Source organism: Motacilla alba, chromosome 6 (genome assembly GCF_015832195.1).
Source record: "Motacilla alba alba isolate MOTALB_02 chromosome 6, Motacilla_alba_V1.0_pri, whole genome shotgun sequence".
Classification (NCBI taxonomy): domain Eukaryota; kingdom Metazoa; phylum Chordata; class Aves; order Passeriformes; family Motacillidae; genus Motacilla; species Motacilla alba.
This window is the reverse complement of record NC_052021.1, coordinates 7,447,558-7,469,387: the sequence shown is the minus strand read 5'-3', so window position 1 is coordinate 7,469,387 and position 21,830 is coordinate 7,447,558. Positions and strand designations below refer to the sequence as shown.

The 21,830-nt window shown below is 44.7% G+C and overlaps 1 protein-coding gene across 6 annotated transcripts; it reads right to left on the bottom strand.

Annotated features, from left to right (window-relative positions):
* SLC16A9 (solute carrier family 16 member 9) lies at positions 1-21,830 on the bottom strand. 6 transcript variants are annotated; one of them, XM_038140840.1, is made up of 8 exons: positions 21,814-21,830; positions 21,463-21,581; positions 14,232-14,287; positions 12,550-12,776; positions 4,625-4,768; positions 3,672-3,767; positions 1,241-2,149; positions 747-925 (listed from the first exon to the last, which is right to left on the bottom strand). In XM_038140840.1, the coding sequence occupies exons 4-8, from the start codon at positions 12,743-12,745 to the stop codon at positions 747-749; spliced, it is 1,524 nt and encodes a 507-aa protein (XP_037996768.1). In that variant the 5' UTR covers positions 12,746-12,776; positions 14,232-14,287; positions 21,463-21,581; positions 21,814-21,830. The 6 variants fall into 6 exon arrangements, with proteins under 6 accessions (XP_037996767.1, XP_037996768.1, XP_037996771.1 ...); XM_038140839.1 differs by lacking the exons at positions 21,463-21,581; positions 21,814-21,830 and adding an exon at positions 17,376-17,634 and having other exon boundaries at positions 1-925; XM_038140843.1 differs by lacking the exon at positions 21,814-21,830 and having other exon boundaries at positions 21,463-21,705.

The following is a 21,830-nucleotide window of genomic DNA, read 5'->3' as shown; positions in this document are numbered from 1 at the left end:
TTTCATGGTTTCAACAATCACATTTATTCCTTGGTTTTAAAAGGTTTTGGTTCAACAGTTTTATAAACAGGCTTCACAAAATGTGCAGTATTTATAAACATGGTTCTTAGTCGCAGTGGTAATAAGAATCTTTACTTTCATCATAATGTTCACTTCAGTTATGCAACACAAGGTTGATTTTGTTTCCCCTCTTCTCCCTCCCACAATTGGCACTTAATCATAAATTGGAGAAACTTTAAAAAGACAAAAAAGTTAACCTAAGCATGAAGTCAAAAGCACCTTGCCACAGTATTATGTTTTAATAAGGCAAATTCTTGTTTTGTAAAGCCTAATTGTGCAACTTGGAGACCTCTGGAAGGAGGCAGAAACGCCAGCCTTCTCCTATAAAGAACAGGCCTTCATTTTTGCTTCAAAGTAATCACCCCTCCATACCAACCCCCCTTAAAAAAAGTACAGCTGATAATACAGCAGAACATCCCCTCTACAGGGGATGAAACACCTTTACAGGGTGAAAGGAAATTACAGTAGACAAAGGCTGAAAACACGGTGCATAGGACACAAAATAAGACTGTTTTTAAAAATAACATTAAAAAACAGAAATAGAAGAAGAAAAGAAACAGAACAACAAGCAACAATGGAATTTTTCTAGTGGAAAGAGGATTTGTGGGCTTCATAAATAAGTGGAAAATTACTAAAATACTTTGCTATGTAATATAAAAAGGCGCAAAGTGTTTTCCAGTTGTCACCTAAGCGTTAGATGCAACTTTGTAGGAGTAAGTATTTGGAGGCAGCTTGGAGCTCTGATTGGTGCAGGCATTCCAGCAGGGCAGCGCTGCCAACAGCAGGAGAAATCCCCCCAGCAGGACACAAAAGCCACTGAAGTAGAAAGCAGTGTCGTACTCCTGCGTCCAGTCGTAAAACCAGCCTGCGGGTGGGATAGGGGAGAAGCTCATCAGTGAAATGTAACACAGCACTGCTAACATAGAGAAACAACAACTAAAAAACACCCAAACAACAAAATAAAATAAGATGAAATAGGCTGAACCTAAAATACTGTCTGACCTCTTAGACATGGACCGTGTTTTCCCTCAAAGACAAATTACGAACATAATTGGCCAAACAGCTTTTATTTTTGGTTGCAGATTTTGATTACATCTTTCCATTACTATTAGACATGCAAAAGCATTCTGTCTGGTTGTGACAAGCCCATGTTCAGTTTATACCTACTCCTTGCCCTTACCTACAATTGGTGGTCCGAGGCTGTTCCCAAGTCCAGCGAAGAACATCAATATCCCGTAGGCATGAGTCAGTTTCTCAATCCCCACAGTCTTTGTTGTTACATATGGAAAAATTGACCAGTTCCCAGTCAGAAAACCCAAAATCCCAGAAAGCATCGCTAATGTAAGGTAACTTTTGGCGAATGGAATTGCAAACAAGGCCACTCCTGTCATTAATAAGGTAGTAACATAGAGATATAAAGTGTTAACCCACTTAAAATCTGCCAGTATTCCTAAAATAAGTTTGCCGACAGTCGTCATAATGCCAATAATGGAAATAAGGGGCATATAATAGTCATCTTCACTAATGTTTGCACTTCTTGCCACATCTTCCATGAGCAGAGAAGGAGGAAATCCACCAATATCAAAGAGCAAGATGGCAACAAAAAGAGCTGAAAATACTTTGTTCTTGAAAAGAACCATAGTCTCCTTCCAGTAGGTCAAATACAGCTGCCACTTCCTCTTGGCGAGTTGCTTGCAGAAGTTTGTCTGTTCTACAACTTTCTTTTTGTAAGTGTCTTTCTCATTTACATTTATTGAGCTCAATGTGTTCTTATTCAAAATGTTATCCTGTTTGCAATCAGGCACACTGTTCACACATTTTTCATCAATATAGCCCTTTTCAAGGATGCTAATGTTTTCTTCAACGGTCTTCTCCTTTTCATGGTAAACAAAATATTGATCTGGGACTTTGTCCACAAACGTTTTCTCTGGTGGAGGAGAACTGGATGATTCCAAAGGTCTCATAAGGCTGCCACATGCTAATATATTTAGAGACAGGGCACCAACTATTAGCAGACACCCATCCAGTCCATACAGCTCAATAAGTTCTCTTTGCAGTGCTGCATATATAAAGAGTCCAACACTTGAGCCTATAAAAGAAAAATCAGTTTGGTTTACACTGAAGAACCAAGACCATTCTTCAACTCTAGCAAAATTCCACAATTCAGCAGCTGTGAATACAGTGCCACAGGAATGGTAATTCATTTGTGCTCCTCTCTCCCAGGTTTAATGAACCGGTAAGTCATCATCCCTCCTCAAGTTACAGTTTCTTTGTTGAGTAGCCAACACAAAAAGATCTCCCAAAATATCTGAACACTTTGTGGCAAATAACTCTAGCAGACACTTCATAAACAAGTAGGATCAATACCATATCTGATTAAAAACATCAAAGAACTATCAAGCCACTCTTCTGCCCTGCACTCATATACATGTATCCCTTCAGGTACCATTTTGAGTTAGCACAGTTAGAATTCCCCACTCCAACAATTTGCTCTTCCTCCTCCCAGGCAAAAACAGATCAGGAGTTCACCAAGACCCCTCCTAGAAGCAGCCCTTGACTGCCTGGTGTTTAAGGAGCAGGGTTTACCTGGTGGCAGTTTACTCCAAAGGCATTTCTGAAGCTCTACAGGACTAAACATGCATTTGAGAAATGTGACCATTCAGAAGAAAACACTGCGGAGTGAGAAATTACTGGCAGCACAAGCATTTAATGCAATCCCAGTAATTTAAAGAAAAGGCTCTCGGTTGAAGTGAGCACATATCCATTTTAACTAGTGGGTGTCCTCTCACAAGCACAGAACATTGGTTTTCAAGTCAATTTATATGACAAACTTTAAAATTATTTGCTGAAGACTGTCTGGTGCTAAACAGAGGAAAAATCAATCAAAAAATCCATGCTTGTTTTGCCTTCCAGGTACTAAAATTGACCAGGGCACAATAAGATCAGGCTTTAAGGCTACCTACCTGGAATCCAAAACAAAGCCACTGTAAATGATCCCAAGAAACATTTCTGCAGAAGCTCCTCTTCACTCAGCTTGTGTGGATGTGGTATTAGCATCTCACAACACTGACTATACTGATCCTGTGTCTCCTCACTGACAGCTACTCGAGAAAAGATGTCAGAGCAGACAGTCCATGGCACACAGAAAGCAAGGCATGGCACAAGAGCCATCTGTAACCCTTCCTACTTGGGCCATTAAAAAGTGTAGAGGTACTGCTAATGTGAGGTAGTGGTGATGCAGCATTTATATCCTGCATCTCCAATCTCTTTCTCACCTGTCATCCTGGGTAAGGAGAGAGAGGAAAAAGAGGAGTCTATGGAATTCTTCCCCTCATTATCCATGGCATGCAGCCCAAGTTACATGAGTCTGTTTTCAGTGAATATAATTTCCTCATCTATATTGATTGCCCATAGCATAAACCTGCAGGTGTAGTTACTACTTTATCTGAAGCCTCAGTTTTTCCCTTCATTGCTACTGATATTTTGATTTAAGAAAGTAGTAACTTTCTTAAGTTACTGAGAAAAACATAATCTCCTGGTTTTTATTGGCAGGGTAATGGTGGCTGTATCAGAGTTGACAAGCTGGAGAGAATGACAATTAAAAGTCCTACCTGTTGAAATCAGACCAAGTGCAAGGCCTCTGCGTTTGTCAAAATACTGGCATGTGATGGTAACTGTTGCAGTATACAAAAGGCCACATCCAAGACCTGGATAAAAAGAGGTAGATATAACACATGCTACATCCTCTAGGAAAGGAATGCCCCTTTGGTATCCCCCAGGTAATGTCATCGTGTGCCCTGGGTAGTGAGGTACCCTTTAACCCTGGCTCAGCACTGTCCCTCCTCCCTTCCCCTGGCCATCCCTGCTGCTGAGCCTGGGTGGAGCAGGCTGGCTTTGAGGGCTCCCAGCCCAGTTCTGTGCTCTTTGGAAGGGCTACAGGGCTCTGAGCCCAGAGCTGGGCAGAGCTCTCTCCCCATGGCACCGTGCCTGGCCAGCACGACGCTGGGCCCTGCTGGCCAGAGAGGTGCCCAAGTGCCTGACACAGTTAATTTGATAAGCCACCCACAGCAGCATAGAGGGCAGGTCACCACCTGCCAGGAGAGCAGTGTTTTCATGCCTCCAGCACAGCATTTTGTGTTCAATCCAGTTCTGCGGAGAACAGCATTGCTCCCTAATGATCCCTAATTTATCAAATTAGAATGAGTATGTGACAGCATTCCAGAAAAGATATTATTCCCTTAAGATTGGATTTTCATACCAGCAGAAGACCTGCTCGATTCCAGCCCTTAGGTAAAACCTCAGCTTCTCCATCTCTAACAATTGTGTCAACGGAGGACAAACTGTTTTCAAATCCTCATGAACATTTACATTGTTTTTATCTTTTACTACATGGTAACAGCCTGCCCGTGCAACATCCCTCTCTGCCCAAAAGTCAAGTATTCCTTGATAAATCAAGTCCCAGACTACCACTGACTCTGTGAATCAGTTTCCCATTTCAAATTCATAAACCAAGACTCAACACAATGAAGACTAAGTCTCAAAATGAAGGGAAGGTGTTTCTTACCAACAACTATCCCATATGAAACATATAGGAAGTATATGTTAGGTGCAAAACTGCTCATCATGAGGCCCCCAGCCACCATAAAGCCACTGAAGATAGCTACTGGTCTTGCTCCAAAAGATGACACACATATACTGCAGACGGGACCTAGAGGGAAAAAACAGGAAAAACATTCCTAGTAAACACCAGCACCAGGAAGAACTTCTAAAAAAATATCAGTCAGTGGAAATGTTTCTTATGATAACTCTTTACATGTATAATTATATTAGATAACAATTCAGAGTATTCATTTTCACAGGGTTCTCTAAAGCAGTCAGTTATAAAAATATTCATGGTCAGGCTAGCAAACTTTTTTCTCAAGGAGAGACTGAACATCAAGGCCATGAAAGGGTCCTCGGGCTGGGAGGGAAAGAGCAAGTGAAACATTCCTTACACATAGGGAGATCCAAAACGTACTGGACTGTAACACTGTCACCACAGAACTAAGGTGCACAGAGGTTCTGAAAAGAATCTTCATCTTGAAACATGAAACCAAAGCAGACCATCAGCCAGGCCTTAAGAAAGCAGGTATTTTTTGACAGAGCACAAAAACTGTGTTTCAGAAATGCAGTATCTGTATTCGTCTTGGTATGCGCTGTATAAAACTGGAATGGAAAAGCAGTCACTGGGGATCATGGTCACAGCAAGAATGCCACCTGGTGCTTACACAGAGGGAACATCTGCTGGTGTGCCAGGCAAGGACAAACACCACTCTTCCCTGATTTTTGAGGGAATTAAATACCCACTAGTCAGGTGTCCTACCAAGGAACCCTTTACTACCTATCTCTGCTCCTCCTACAGAAAATAAAAGTCACCTAGTGGGAGCAGCCATAGCAACATTCAAGTTCACTCCCCAATATTTCTCAGTTCTTAGCTCTCTTAGTTCTTCAAAACAAGAACCAAGTGAAGCAGAATTTACACCCTGCCTCTATTCAGCCAGTTCTCTCTTCACAGAAATTGTAGAAGAAGCACTTGTTCTCAGCTGTGTGACCTGGAATACACCTTTTAGTCTTAAGTAGCGTGCAAGCTTGGTGCCCTGCATAAATAATCAACCAGCAAGGGACTTGGCTTGCAAAGACAACTTATCTGAAACCCAGCAGTTCCAAACCTTCATACATAAACTCAGATGTTAGCCTCATTTCTAAACTCAGCAACTTTGAGATTAGAAGTTAGATACACAGATGAATGCCATCATTTAATACAAACAAACAAAACCACCTTACAACATCTGCATCTCATTTGAAGTGACACACATACACACCACGGTCGATTCCATCTGCAAAAGCAGTAATTTTGGAGTCTGCCATTTGTCAAGGTTAGTGCTCCCTGACTCACGTAACAGATTCCCAGCAGATGGGAGGTGAGCCCAGAAAGGTGATACGAGGTAAACAGTTGGAGCCTGGGGATGGTGCTTGCCTAGGTTTGTAGACAGGAGAGAGCAGCTGGGAATGCAGGCAAGGTTCTCCTGTGGTTGCCAGCCACGGGACAGGCAGTTCAGGCAGGCAGGAGCAGAGATTTGTCAGCAGGTGAAATGATCCTCAAAGACAAGGCAGGCCAGAACTTTTGCCCTACATTAGAGCTATCTGCCCAGGGAACATGAAGGGGGGTGAGTCTGAGCTGGGGCTTATCCAGGCAAAGAGTCAGAGTTACAGAGGAATCAAGAAAATATTCCAGGAAAGAAAGGTTTAATTGGATTTTGGAGGCAATGAAAAAGGAAGATCTAAGCACTTATTGCTTCTCAAGAGTCAGCACACTGTGGGAATGAAAGCTGGCCAGCATAACCTGGGCAGAGTAACATGCTGAGAACAAAAGCTAAGAACATTAGACTGTTGCTGATTCTTAGAATTAATTACTAGAACTGGCACATTAAGATTGGTATGTTTCCTAAAACCACAGGATTTAAAAATGAACAAAGGATTGACTCTGTATTATATAAAGAATTCTTCTACACTAAAAGAACATAAGGCAGTGTTAACATAATACAATTAAGCAGAGGAATTTGCACTCTTTCTATTCTTTATTTCTGACCTACTACCTTGCTAAAACAAACAGCACTTCCCTTCCACCTGCTCTTTATATTTTGACACAGCTACTCTCGGAAGGTCTCCGTCCAGTCTGGGGTGGTGGTGCTGCTACAGACATCACTGACCCTCAGAGCTGAAGGACGTGGCTTCATAACCTGACAAGGACATCTCCGCTGGAACATGATCAAAAGCATCCCTGACAAGGCCCAAGGAGATGCTCTTCCTGCCTCTCCACTTACAACATCTAATCCCAAAGGAGAACAAAGAGTGCAAAAAGATCTTTTCACCCTAACATGGAAAACAACCTGCACAAAACTGAAGAACCTGCTCCAGTGAGCTCAGTATTAATTTGCCATCTCACACAGCAAGACATCTGGCAACTCAGCAACAGCCCTGTTTATAAGAAGGAGCGCCAGTGTAAACATTAAAATAATTACTATAGGTCTCTGAGTTGAGCAGAAAAACAGCTCCATCTTCCCATTCACATTAGGCTTTCACACTCATCACACTGCTAGAAAATGAGTCACAAAAGAGAATCCCCAGATTGCCAGCACCTTTGTCCTTTCCTGCCTCCTTGCACTGCTTCCCCTCCTCTGTTTCCCATAGCATTGTCATTTTTTTTCCACCAGGCACAGCACCTTCAGTAATTACCATGTTATTTCCACAGGAGTTGACTGTACACAAACTTGTCATTCTTTACAAATATTTGAAACACAATGGATTCAAGGCAGTAAATTCTAGTAAAAATCCAACTTTCAGAGTGGGACTGAGACCTGCCCTGTGGATTTTGCTCAAAGTGGGCAATGTGAAGAATGCAGGAGTCTCTATACAGCGCATAGGAAACAGATCTTCAGGCAGCATAAGGGTTTTCATTAGCTGACTCTCACCATAATAGCAACAACATAAAAAATTCCCAGTGGCAATCCTCAATAGTAAGCATGAAAAATAGCTTTTAAGCCAGTATTTTGTTCAGTTTGCCAGCAGCTCCAGGGGTTAGCACTGGAACTAGTACAATATTTTACGACATTGATAAATATTTACCTCTTTTACAAATAAAATCCCTAGGGCTTTTTCCTTTCCAAATGATGTGTCTTAAAACTAGACCAAGCTCAATCAAAAAGAGATAGCAGCACAGTTTACTGGAATGACAGCTAGCTCTAGGAAGAAAGACTCAGCACAGGAACAGACACTGCTCTTCTGCACACAACCTGTCAAGGCTCGCAGTCAGCAACACAGTTATCAGGGGAAGAGTCAAAAAGATCCCCAGACAAAACGAGAAGCAGAAGGAAGATTGGTTTTCACAGGAGGTCTTCATACAGAGGGACCAAAGAGGAAGAACACCCAGGAGTGATAATTTGTACATTGATATTTTTATTAAGATTATTTTGAATGAAATATTTTACCCTCAGTGAGATCGGGATGTGTCAGTGTGTCCTTCCTGAGCTATAAAAACAAGGCACCTGCTGCACTCAGGAACTTAAACCTACAGAAATATGCTGACCTCCTGACAAGTACAAAGTTGTTTTGTTTTATGGACATCAAGAACTAGCACTTTCTTCCTCAATATTTTCATACAAAGTGAAAAAAAAAACCCTGCAAAACAACACTCCCTCCCTCCACTCGCTAATCTCAAAGGTCCTCCTTCCTTCACCTCATACATGAAACCTTTTGCTAAACAAACTGTATTGGACAGCTGAGTTCTTTTTTTTATCATCTGCATTAATCTGACCCACCCTACCTGGGCATCTGTCCGAGCCTGTTGAAACTGTAGAGTAGAAAAAATGGTCATGGACTGCATGCAAAATCCACTGGACAGAGTACAAGAATATGTTTTGCGTATTAAGTGCATTTCTAAAACCTGGTCATAATAAATACAATATTCTCCAAATGCCTGTACTTTGGATATGAATATAGATCAGAAAAAAAGCTTTTCACACTGGGTAGCAACCCAACTGATTGGAAAGACAGTTCCCTTCAAAAAAAAAATTGTTATACAAACTGGGCTTCTTTTCAGAGGAATCTTGGGGACACCCTTCTCCCCTACACACTAGCTATTTACAGCACCCATACTTTACAGTGGGGGCTATGTCTGTGTGAGGTTTGTGTTCAAAAATATGTAGATGCTGAAAAAGCCGTTATAGAGTAGTAAAATTGTTGCTTGAAAACAAAAAATTAAGCTTTTTACACATCTAGCACTGCATGCCTCAGATCAGCAGAAACATCCCATCAAATTATCAAGAGGTGCCTTTCAAAACAGAATCCTCCCTTTGCTCTCCCTCCATTAATGAAGTGGGAATGGAGACATTGCTCGTGTCTCCTCCTATGCCAAGGACTGTGAAGTCAACTCTTCAGCTGTTCTATAAACAGCTGTGGTGCCAATTACAGGCGCCAAGGTCTTTGTTTTGCTTTTAACAAGTGGAACATGGATTAAATTTAATTTCAGGCTCCAAATGGATGCAAAATTAAGAACATTTGGTGCAGAAGAAACACATGATGTTCAAGAGTATATATAAATATCCTCCTCTGGCCTTTTTTAGTAAGAGAAACCTACTAAGCTTTTTCAATTTCCTCCTATTGAATGAGCCTTGGAGGCATGTGTCCCATCTGCCATAGCCTGACCAGTGTTGTAACACCTAATTCTGCAGGGCAGCTCTCACCTCTGCCTTCCACAACACTGATGCTTGTCTTTCACTGTTCTAGGCACATTTCTTGCACTGCTCTGTAAGGTTTCATCACAGAATGTCATAACCCAAGCCATCCTGTGAGGAGGAGCTCAGCCAGATCCCTGCCCCATTCCCCTTCCAGCTGAGGAGGTGAACAGTCCAGCTCAGGCCAGACACTGGCCTCAGCAACACCGTCTGTGCTGCGAGCAAAAGGACAGAAATCCAACACCAGGTGCCCAGGAAATGGAGCCAAATAAACAAGGTGCTGTACTGGGTTTCTATGTCTCCAGTCTAAGTTTAGCTCCCACATAAGTCAGAAGTAAACATTTTAGAAAGGATACCAATGCAGCAAACATGAAAGTGCTCACCAGCATCAGCTGCTTAAAAAAAAAGTTTCAGACTACATGAACAGAAGGAAGGGGAGAAGACAGAGAACCTTTTTCTGTGCCTGATGCCATTTATATCTTCTTGGGTTTGGTGAAATTACATACTAATACAGCAGAGTCACTGGTCCTAACTTTCTCTGTTACAGAAGCTGGTGAATGTGATTGCCAGTGCTATCAATGAGAAAAGTCTTCCTAAGAAAATGGACGCTGATTTATTTCCTGTCTGTGGCTGCTCATCTGCCATAATTGTCATTCCTTTTCCAGTCTGGCATCTACAGCTTCAGAAAGGTGATGTTAAGTTGAAGAAAGCTCACAGAAGAGTCTTAATGGCTCTCCAGTAGAGCTTTAATTAAAGTGTGGGAGTTTTGGCAAAAAGACTGTATCAAGTCACAGGCTCTAAAGAAAATTTAGAATTTAATTTGATGACTTTCTCTAGACATCCATCACACTAATCAAGGGGCACTTCAAAATATACCACTTAAAGATAACATTATTCATCAGCTGAAAACTAAAACTAAACAACTTGTATCATAAGATTGCATACTTTTAAGGAGGAAATTTAGTAGATTTATCATTAGGGTCAGATCCCAGCTTGACAAAGAGTGGGATCTTTCATTTTAGGTAAATCTGGGAACATAGACTTTGTTTTCAGTCAACTCTGATAACATCAATGTAATTAAAGGACCCTCCCTGTACTTTCTTTTGAAGGCATATGAGGTAGGAATGATTATTAAACTTCTGAATGCCAAACTGAAAGAATAAAATCACATGGGCAGACAGCATTCCTCCCAACTTGTCAAACATTCATTTAATCATTCCATACCAAAATCAGTCACAAGAGCACCTTTGATTTGTATTATTCATCATTATTATAGCTGCTGTTATGGTTTAACCCCATCCACCCCAAGCCCACGCAGCCACTATCTCACTCCCCTACCAGCAGGAATGGGGAGACTGAGTAAAGAGTAAATGCTGGAAAACTCCTGGGCTGACATAAAGGCAGTTTAATAGGGAAAGCAAAGCACACTTTGCATGAAGGCAAAGCAGACCAAGGAATTCATTCACTGCTTCCCATGGCAGGGCAAGTTCAGCCATCTCCAGGACAGCAGGGCCCCATCACATGTGATAGTGACTCGGGAAGACAAATGCCATCTCTCAGAAGGTCCCCCCCTTTCCTCCTTCTCCCCCCAGTTTATACACTGAGTGTGATGTCACATGGCATGGAACATCCCTTGGGTCAGCTGGGGTCACCTGTACTGGGTGTATCTCCTCCTGATTTCCTGTGCACCCCCAGTCTCCTCACCAGCCTGGCAGCAGGAACAGTAGGAAGGACCCTGGCTCTGTTAGCCCTGCTCACCAATAAGAAAAACATCTCTACATGATCAACCCTGCATTCAGCACATATCCAAAACCACCGAGAAGATGAACTCTAACCCAGCCAAAAACCAGCCAGCTACAAAGCACACTGTTGAGAATTGCTCACAGTAGCAAGTCAGAGGGCACTAACATCTGGAAACCAGCACAATGTTGACATAAGGGAAAGGGGAATGAGGCTCTTAACAGAGACAGAGACTTCTGCTCTCCTAAAAGGGTGTTCTCTTGAAATTTCCTTCTGCCTAGTTTTTCCTTCAGTAATTACCCTGTTTATCATTATTTCCCTTCCACTTCACTCTTTCACTCGAGCATATTGAGGTCTTGATGAACAGCAGGAGTTAGTACCCATAACACAGGAAAATAAAAGAAAAATGATGGAAGAGCAATTTACAGTCCTTCATCCAATAACACTCTGAGACTGAATACAGCCTTCTTGTGCTTAGTGATCCACCTGCCTTTGCCCATTTCTCTTCTGCCTGGTGGTAAAAAACCCTAACACAGTTGTGGCACCAGTATTTGATCAGTTCCAGGGCCATACAAAGCAGTGCTCTTTATTCAGGTCTGCACTGCTATTGGAACATCAACTGTCTCTTGAAGACAGTTTCCTCAGGATCCTGAGCTGCATTTTGTCCATTAAACCACATTATTGCTTTTGCCTGTAGCAGCTGCCCTGCCAACAAGAATTTTTTTCCAGATCCAGCAAATAGATAATAGTTCCCATGGTGAATCTTTGAAAAACAGAAGTTAGTGATATGACCCAGTAAATACTCGTGCCCGATATTAAAACTACAACCTAGGAATTTTCAATGTGGGGTTTTATTTTCCTAAAATTCTGCTGTTACTCTCCAAGTGACATGTCTTACTACAGAAAATCTTCCAGTAACATTGCTTTATTTAATGTTACTGTTACCCATAACTTTTCAGCCTTCAAAGGGAGTTTTTTTTTCAAATAAAGAATGCAAAGGAGCCCTCACCCACCCTCACTGGTAGGTTTACTGCTAGAGCTGAAAAATTAGTAACTCGTTTATTGACTTTTTTTTCATAAAGCGCTTGAACCATTTCAGACTAACAGTTTGCTCTGATTTTAAAACAATAAATGTAAATGTTAGTCTTAAAGTCTCAAAAGAAAAAAAAAAAAGCATCAACAAAATTACTGTTCAGCTTCCCAAAGTGTGGCTTTTCTAGTTTGTTCAAATACAATCATTTTGAATTTTCTAAAGGGAATATTTTTCTCGTTCTTTTATCATTATTTCCCTCTGGTTTATGCACAAATGTAACTATAAATGAAACTATAAATGTAATCTTCTTACCCATCCTGACCTAAAACAAAAATGCAGCACCCTCATTTGCAGCTATCTTTGATACAATTCCAAGAGCACACACGGACAAAAGCATCAATTGGAAACGTTTCAGTTTAAGGCAGATCCTGCTTCTGCACTTACTGGCAAGCAATCCAATTCCATTGGCTAGCGAGCCAACCCAAGCAGTCTTGCCTTTCCCTTCTCCAAAAGCATCCAGCCACTCCAGATACAGGACTCCCACCGCCAGCGGTGACCCATAGCACAGGAACTGGGTGAAGAAGGAAACCACAACGATCACCCAGCCCCAGCCTCCGTCTGGTGGCTTCCGAAACACCATCTTGGCAGCTGGGTGAGAGGCAGGGCAGCAGCTGTGCAGACAAAACCCAAAGAGAACAGAGTGTTAGAAACGTGCCTGACCAAGGGCTGTGAGCCCGAGGGAGCTGTGCAGAGATGTCACGTCCAGCCAGGGGCTGGGTTCAGCCGTGCTGCATGAACAGCTGCAGCACAGCGCACAGGCAGTGGGAATTGGAACTGCCACGCTGCACCTCTGCTGGCTAACAGAACGAGAGCACCTAAAGCATCATGAGTTGTACATACTCCAGCACTGTATGACAGAAAAGCATTTCATTTGCTGAGTGCTAAACAGGCTTTGTGAAAACTTCGGGCAATAATATCTGCCACAGTTCAGCAAAAGAGCCCCATGGTCACCTGCTGTTAAAGCCATGAATATCAAAAAAAGGAGCAAAAAATCTATACTCAGTTCCAATCTCAGCACAGTATCTTTCCATTTCCTAAGGTGTTTGCCACCAGGTAGTGCACTCTGAGAGGGGCAGATCAAGAGGAAGACTGACATTTTGGCAGTAGTAACAGTTAAGTACTCTGCTCTGTCAACAAAGGGATGTGTAGAGAGCTGCATCCAAAAATCACTTTGAATATATTGGTGAGCTCTAAGACTGAGTACAGGTGTGGCTCATATGCCAAAACATGACAGCAGCAAACATGCATACAAAAATCTGCTATAACCTGTTAGAGTGTCTGCCCTCTGTGCAGTTGGCACACATCAGCCTTCCCCAAACTGGCACTCAGTGCCTGGACTCCAGAAATACCACCTTGCTCCGGGGCATGGCTCATCCATCACCTGTGTATCTATGGCTTTAAACAACCCACCACCCTCACATCTTTTCAAGACTGGCGTGTGAATGTAGGGATCAATACTTCTAAAATCTAGCAAATTTAGAGGTTTTCCAGGCTAAGTTGCTCTGGAGCCTCTCTGTGCACACAGCCAGCCTGCCCTCCCTCTCTACAAGGAGCAATCTGCCCAAGTGATGAACACAAAACACATGCTCTGCTCCTGGCTCTGCCACTAACCAGATATATGATTCTCAATAGTTTCATTTCCTTCACCCTGGAAGATAGAAAGAGGTAAGATCTTAACCTGTTTTCTTCACGAAATATTCTCAAGGACCATCTCCACACTGCAGCTTAAGCATCAAGACTGCTGCAGTAACAGCTCTGCTCTGGGAGACTCCCAAGAGGCAAGGCAGAAAAATAAATGCATTGCACTGCCTTTTTGACTTAGGAACCCAGAGGAAATGGAAAAAAATTACTGCTGTATGAAAGCAATGGGGAAAACGAGCAGACAATAACAGAATTCCCATTTGAGATCCTCACACCCTTTTCCGGGGCAATTTTTAAGAATTTGCATGGAAAACTTAACAAAAACTCCATAGGTGTAAAATTTTGAGGAATTGCATAGAGACATGAAAAAGGCCAGTTCTAGTTTACAGATGCACTTAAATGTTACTTTGAGGGTAGATACTCACAGATGATGGCAAAAATCTGTCAGCTTCCTATAAATGTACCTTCATGTGACAACCACCTGCAGAAAAAGACCAAAGCAAGTTTTCAGCCAACAAGTCACTGCAACAGATAACACAACTCTGAAAAAAATGGTGGCTCTGCATAAAATTTCTTCTTTTTAAAATCTCCTCAGAGGAACTTCAGAAGCAAACAAGTTATCTCAGTGGAGAAGTACTGATCTCCTGCAATTAATTACCATCTGACAGCAGCCTTGAGCCCTGAAATAACAAAAACATCACCTACTAATGTAAAATACATTTTGACATTCTGGCTCCGTTGGGATAATATACTGACTGTCCTTGAAGATACAACGTTCCCAGTTACAAATGTTACAAAGTTCCTTGTTTCAGCTTATAAATGTGAGCTCTGACTCACTCCAATGCCTGGTGAGCGTCCTTTGGTCCTGTGAGATGCAAGGGTGGCAGCTGGGATAGCCAGAACTCATAGGCACTTTCCTATAACAGTACCCTTTACACAAAAAAGGATCCCTGTATTTCCACACAAAATATTTTAGTTATTTGAATGCAGTCCCCAGGAGCTGACCTATGCATCTGTCCATGAATTTAGTAATTTTCACCTGGCTTGTTTTGTCCCTGCCTAGAGGGAAAAAAATAGTGGAAATAAGTAACAGCTTTAAAATCAGACAATGAGACAAAGCAAGGAAGTTTTCAGAAAAACTCTACAATAATGGAGGTAGACAGTGAATAGCCCCAACTCATATTTGTTTAAAAATAAACTTCAGAAAACAAACACGTTTTAGCTGTTACATTGATTTCCACTATATTGGTGCCCTAAAATTTAGCACAAAGACAACTCTTGAGTTCAGTTCTGCTATTCTAAACATTTGATAGGAAGGAAGCAAGAACTGGGCAGGAGAGGAAAGAAGTTTTTGTAGTCTTAGGTCATGTAGTCTCTTCTAATAGAAAGACTAAAAACCTCTGGATTAGTTTGTCACCTGTTGCAATGCTGCAGAGTATAACTGAATTTAACCAACTGTACCAAATTTACAGCAGTAGAAGTGCTGACCTTCTACATGCTGACAACTCTTATTTTGCATCACAGATCTCTTTTGCATCTTTTAGCTAAATAACAAAACTTTAAGTATCAACCATCTCTATTCTCTGAATGTTCCAAGCCATTTACAGTCCACAACTGTCAGGCAAAAAGTAAAAACCACCACCATTTCCCTCCTAGAAATCATCCTCTGAGGTATAACAGGTCTATAAAATCCCAGGGTCATTTTTTAATGACCTGGTTTCCCCTTCCCTTCTCCTCTATTTCCTTGCCCTCCTGTTTTTGCAGGTTATTCCTTCACCTCACACTGCTGTGTGCCTGATACCTAAACTGAGGTATTTTCTAACTCCTCTGAAGGCTCAAGGCCACAGAGAGCAGGGAGCTGACAGACCTGCACGAGGAGCCTGTTCCCCAGAGCCCTCTGCAATGATAGTTAAAGATGTCCTGCACAACCAAGCCACTGCTGGGACCATGGATATCAATCAATTTTCTATTGGCACATTATTTAATGCTTCTCCAAAAGGGGCAAGCTGTACTCTAATAGCTTGGTAGCAGGGAAAAGAACTGACAGTGAGAATTAAACCTTCATTTGCATGGCCATCAAATCTGTGCATCAACTTGGGGGGGATCCAAAGTGCCTTTCGCTATTTTCTGTCTGTGTAGAAGGAGGACACAAACTGTAAAGATAAATGTGGGCACCAAAAATGAAGAAGCAGAAGCCCACACAGAAAGGAGTGAGGAGAGTCAATAGTTTTGGGTTTTTTTCTCAGAACCAACCAGGAAGACTTGTGTGATCCTGGTAACAGATGAACAACTGTTTAAGATTCAGGATTCAGGTGGGAACAGTTTCACAAACCTTTCTGTTCACTAAATCTTGGGATATTGTTTCAGACTCCAGGAAACCAAATTAAATTAAAAATACTGGAAAAGAGACACGGAGCATAAAGAATTGAATAGTAACTTGAAATTTGGTGAGAAAAAGCTTTTCAGTGAGTTGTACTCACTGCGAATAAGAATCAGAGGAAGAGAGCTGCTTGATGAAAGCCTTTACCAACCACAACAAAAAGAAACTCTAGAGAACAAACTGAACAACAGTTTCAATGTGGAAAGAGAGAAGTGTCTGGCTGCAACTATTTGCTTTGCTCTGAGACCATTATCACAACACTGAACTCCCTTCCTATAAATCTTAGAATTTGGCTTAAAGATGACAGATGAGCACAAAAAAAGAACATGAGCACCACTGAAACATTAGCCCTCAGCACAGCAACTTGTATTAATCTGTGGCAAAGGGAATCTTGAGAAAGACAGTAGCAATGTGATTGTTTCCAGTTTGTTCTTTGTGCAGCCAGAGCCTGAGTAAGTGCGTTGCTTTCTTCGAGCAGCACATGGCTGCAAAGAAAGCTGATGTCAGCAGACACGCTGTGTGAGTAACACTGGGCTCCTCAAGTTTTGCAAGGCACTGCTACAAATCAAGACGGTGCCAGCCAGAAAAGTAACATCCCTCATTTTAAGCTGAATCAGACTTCTTGTAAATTTCTGTTTATTTTTCAGGCAAGTACTTGCATTTACTATCCGAAATTTCTGCTACCCTTAGCTTGCAAGTAACACCTAGAGCATGAGACTGGTGCATAATAGTTGCTTTTAACACGCTCATCCTTTCCAAACACCTGCACGTGTACTGATGCTGCAGCACAAGCATTATATTAAATTCACTGCGAGATGCATCTGTACTTCCACAACATCGGACTTTAACTGGTGTTCTAACTACAGTAGCTTCCTGCGTGACACTGAACACATGTATACATATTTCCCTTCTAGTTCTCAATATTCAGGTCTGCCCATTTCTCACATTTCTCTACTTGCCCTTCTGTCAGTTCAGCAAGTGTTGCCAATATCAATGTTTCCTTCTATTTCAAACGGATGACAGAAGCGTCAAATTTTAAACAAAACAAAACACCAGAACAAAACTTACCAACAACAAAACAATGTTTTTCTATTGTGCAAAATTAGTTTACATCAAGAAGCATCAGTGGGGCAGCACATAAACCAGTCAGCTTTGTACAAATCTGTCAGCCCAGGAGAACCAGTCCTACCTGTTTCCAGAGCCTCACTGCTCCAGATGGGATGGAAACCCCCCGGAAAGTACAACTTTACTGCCTGTCGGTCACTAGCACGCATCCATGCAGGCAGATGTGAGCCGGCGCTGCCAGAAACCACCAGCCAACACGATTTACCAGAGATCTCCTCCGCAAAAGGAGAGCACGATGTGCGCCGCCTTACGCATCCCAACCTGCGAGGGCTGCCTTCAGCATCCGCTCCCTCAGTCCGTCCGTGCCCCTTGGCCAGGGTCTCCGTGGGGATGGATGGCCTCTTATAGCCCCCGGCTCGCCTCGCCTCTCCCCACGCCCTCGGGGCCAGCCCACAGCCCCGCGTTACACATTGACGCCTTCCAGCTCCGGGCCAGTTCCGACGGGAAGCGCTCATCCGCGCAGTGACGCGCACCAGGAGGTGACTGAAGGTCGCCCTCGCCGTCCCGATGCCACACACGGCCGAGCCACAGTGTGCCCCGCTCCGGGGCAGCCGCAGCCGCCGAGTGCCACGGTGGGGGCGCCCGCAATGGGCACACACGGAGGCTGGTGGGCTCCCGCAGTGGGCACGAACCGATGGCGACGGGCCCCCGCTGCCATGTGCCCGCGGCAGGTACTGATGTCGCACACCGCCCAGTGCCCACCCGATGCCAACAGGGCACACCAGGAGGCACCGCAGCCGACACCGAGGGGTGGTCATCGATGGGCACCGCAAGGGATGCGCCCGCCCCAGGCCGGCGGCACGATCCGCTCCTGCTCCTTTTCCCGAAGCCTCTCCCGGGAGACCGCGCACAGCCTCCCCGGGCCCCCGGCCTGGCCCTGCCGCCCCCCGCCCCAGCCCCCGGGGCAGCTCCCGCCGCAGAGCGGCGCCGGGCCGGGCCGGGCCGGGCCGAACCGGGGGCAGCGGCCCCTGCGGGGGCTCCGTCGGGCCGGCCCCGCCGCCCCGCGCCCCCCGCCCGCAGCGCGGGTCCCGGTCCCGTTACCTGCGGGCGGGCGGCCCGTGGGGCGGGGGCCCGGAGCCGCCCCCGGGGAGCCGGGGCAGCCCCGCATCGCGGCGCGGCGGGCGGGCCGCGGCCGGCACGAACCGGTTGTAACTCGGGCGGGGGAGGAGCTGCCGGGGGCCGCCGCCGCCTCCGCCCGCAGCCCCGGCGCGGGGGGGCCGCCCCGACCCCCCGCCCCTCCGGGCAGGCGGGGCGGCCGCTCGGCTCGGACTCACCTCCGCCGCGGAACGCTGCCCCGCTCCTGCTCCTGCTCCTGCCCCGCGGGCCGACCCCCGCCCCGCCGCCTCCCCCTGCCCGGCTCCCGCGGGGGACAGGCGGACACGCGTCCCTGGCCGAGGCTCGTCCCCAGCGGCCGCAGCGGAGCCCCGAGCAGCGGCGGGGGAGCGGCGCTCCCCGCGGTGTCCCGCCGGGTGCCCTGTCCGTCCCCAGAGCAGCCCCCCATCCTCAGCGGGGGCCTGGTCCCGGGGCACGGTGACCCCTCACCGCCACCCCCCGCTCCTTGCGCCCGCGCCGGGGCAGCGCAGGCCGGGCTCCCCCGCCGCGCCTCGGAACCCGCGCCGGTCCCCCCAAGGCGGCGGAACGGGCGCAGGACGGGGATGGGCGCTGGCTCCCGCCACCAGCCGTGCCAAAAAGCCGCAAACTCGCGCTGCAGATAGCGATGCAGGCAGCGCACATGCGGCACTGCAAGCCCAGCCTGGCAGCTCAGGGGAGAGACAACTCACTGGTGTATCAGCGCACCCACTGCCTTCAGAGGCCGCCTCATCACAGCCCTGGCCTGGATCCGTGTGCACGGCACGTCCCGCGCTGTCAGACATGCGGCAAGGTAGTTGTCAAGTCGCGCAAGTTCAGCCACCTGCGATGTTCATCCCCAGACTGCAAAGGCTGTCGCAGAAGCTGACTGAACACCCAGCAGGTATCAGCCCCTACCTCGGGCGTGTTCAGTGTGACAGCTCTGCTGCTACCAAAACCAAATTAGAGCTCATGTAAGTAACCACACACTGCAGGTGGAAATATAAACATTCCCAGAGTGGAGTGAAATTTTGAGAGCTGAAATATTCCTAGACCTGAACTTCTGATGCAACCTCGGATGTTCACAGCCTCTGCAGTTCCTACAGGTATGGCATCATTTTCCTTTTCAGACTTGCAGTCCAGACTTACTCCTTCATGCAGTATTTACAAAGGCTTGTGTGTGGTGGGAATAGAGTATAAGAAATGTGTAAAAAGCAGCTTTACCCCCAAAGAGTTGCAGCCAGGCCAATTATCCAAGATCAGAAACAGGCTTGACTCACGGCTGGAACCAATAAGGAAGAACAGTCCTATAAGACAGGGAGAACTGGCACCTAGAGTCAGTTGCTGTCTGGGCTTTGAAGAAGAAGGAGCAGTGTTGAGAAGAACTACCCATGAGAAATCACCGAGAAGGTATGGGACTCTTGCATAAGATAACAACGCTTTTACATTGAGAACACAACACTTGTGAACTTCAAATGTCTTTGAAAGTGTCTTAATCCACACCTCACAGTATTAATGTAAATATTGAAATTAATACTTGTTACTGGAAGGACTGACAGACAAACTCAAGCTTCATTTCTAAGACATCTCAGCTGGTGTTGGGTTGTGCTGTGTATCTCATGTGGAAAAGGGCAGCCAAGAAGGGGGTGGGATGGGGAAGAAAGGAGAACAGGAACTCCGAGAGCTCTAGAAAACTCCTCCAGGGAGGAGAACTGAAATAAATGGCATTTAACCTAGAGAGAAGGAAGAGGGGAAACTTCATAGAACTTCAGGAACTGTAAGAGGTTACTGTGAAGCAAAAGGAATTAAGTGTTCTGCATATGTATTAGACAAGTAAAAGAGGTGAGTAGACGTAAATTCTATCCCCAGGTAACTGCTATAGGTATTAGGAAAATCTAATCTAATCTTGTGCTTGCACAGATTTCATTGGGAAGCACAGCATCTTGGGAACACGTGCACTGGAGCTGCTGAAACAAATGACTGAAGACAGCTGCCCAGACAGTAAACAGCCACTGTTTACTTTGATTGCTTCTTGGGCTTCAGGACACAGGCTGAAATTGAAAGGGTAAGTGAAATCTTTCCCTAGCCACACAAGAGATGGCTGGGAAACCACAAATCTAGATTAACTGTCCAAGATGTGCCATTTCCTACACTTCAATACAAAACCTTTTTGCAAACAAGTCTTGATACAGAAGCTTAAAAACAATCTTGTAGGCTAAAATTAAATACTTCACTCTAGCAAAATTAGTCATGAGCATCTGAAAAAAAATAGTGCCTTCACAAGTTTACAATGGTTTAGATGTACAGAAATGTCCAGAAGAGTTAAGGCACATCAGTGGCAGGAGTACTTGACACACTCTGGATCCTTTTGTAGAGGAAGCAAGCCCAGTCAGATGTAAACCAAACCAAGTTCAGATCAGAGGCAGGTTTGGACCTGAACAAGAAACCCCCACTTGAGAATAACTATGCACTTTAAGTGAACACCTATTGACCCTAATTGCTTTACTCTCACTTCTCTGGATGTCCTCCTGATGACAAGTCTTCTGTTTTAATTAAACCCATTCCTAATAAGAACATGCTAGTCAAGTGCATATCATAATTTTGAGAGGTCAACCTTGCTGGCAAGAAACGGAACTGGGAAAACAAGCTACAGAAAACAAGGTTAGAGCAAACAGTCCCTCCTCCATGTCTCCTTTGTCCCTGGTTTCATAACAAGCAACGCAGCTCTGTTCAACTCTAGGTTTCTGCTCACTTGGCCTACAGTATTTTGGCAACCAGTATTTGGCTAGGATTTCACATCACTGGTTAATCTTCTTATTCCTTCCCTTCAGAAACCCTTCCTACATGGCCTTCCAAGGCCCAGTGAATTGTAACAGTGCAATGGCTGCACCATTCATAACCACTTTTCATCCCACACATCACCAGAATTCTCAAATCCTCATTTAAAATAGAAAATGAAGTAAAACACTGAATAATTTCCATAAGCCACTTCTCCCTTCAGCCTATGGGGTCTAAGAATCCAAAGGATAAAGGTACTTGTGTAGCATGACCAGGGATGAGAGCAGCACCTAGTTAAACTTTACCTGGTTTTTGGTACACCATGGTTGCAGGATGTGCTGTTCTGGGTCACTCACAGCTGTACCAGCAAACAGATGATCGAGGAATGTTCTCTACTTCACAGCCAGGGCACTAGCAGCAGCTCCTGAAGGTACAGAGAGGAAAATTAGAGGGTATTCAAACAACCATCTTGGAAGGGGTCCTTCCCAGCAAGGAATGTAGCTGGTGCTGAACACCCTAAATCTGATTGAAAGGATTATCATCCTGGGTAAAGAGGCAGCAGGTTTGGGGGGTTTTGGTTGGGGTTTTTCTGTTTGCTTTTTTTGATTTTAAAGAAGGTCCAGATTCTGCAATGGAGAAAAATCTCAAAACATAACCTAATTCTAAATATTTG

Coding starts and splice junctions, on each gene's coding strand:
- SLC16A9 (XM_038140840.1), bottom strand. CDS start 12,745: ATGGTGTTTCGGAAGCCACCAGACGGAGGCTGGGGCTGGGTGATCGTT. Junction 4,769..12,549: donor TGGAATTGGATTGCTTGCCA/GTAAGTGCAGAA, acceptor TTTTCCCTCTAG/GTCCCGTCTGCAGTATATGT. Junction 2,150..3,671: donor ACTTGGTCTGATTTCAACAG/GTAGGACTTTTA, acceptor TTTCTTTTATAG/GCTCAAGTGTTGGACTCTTT.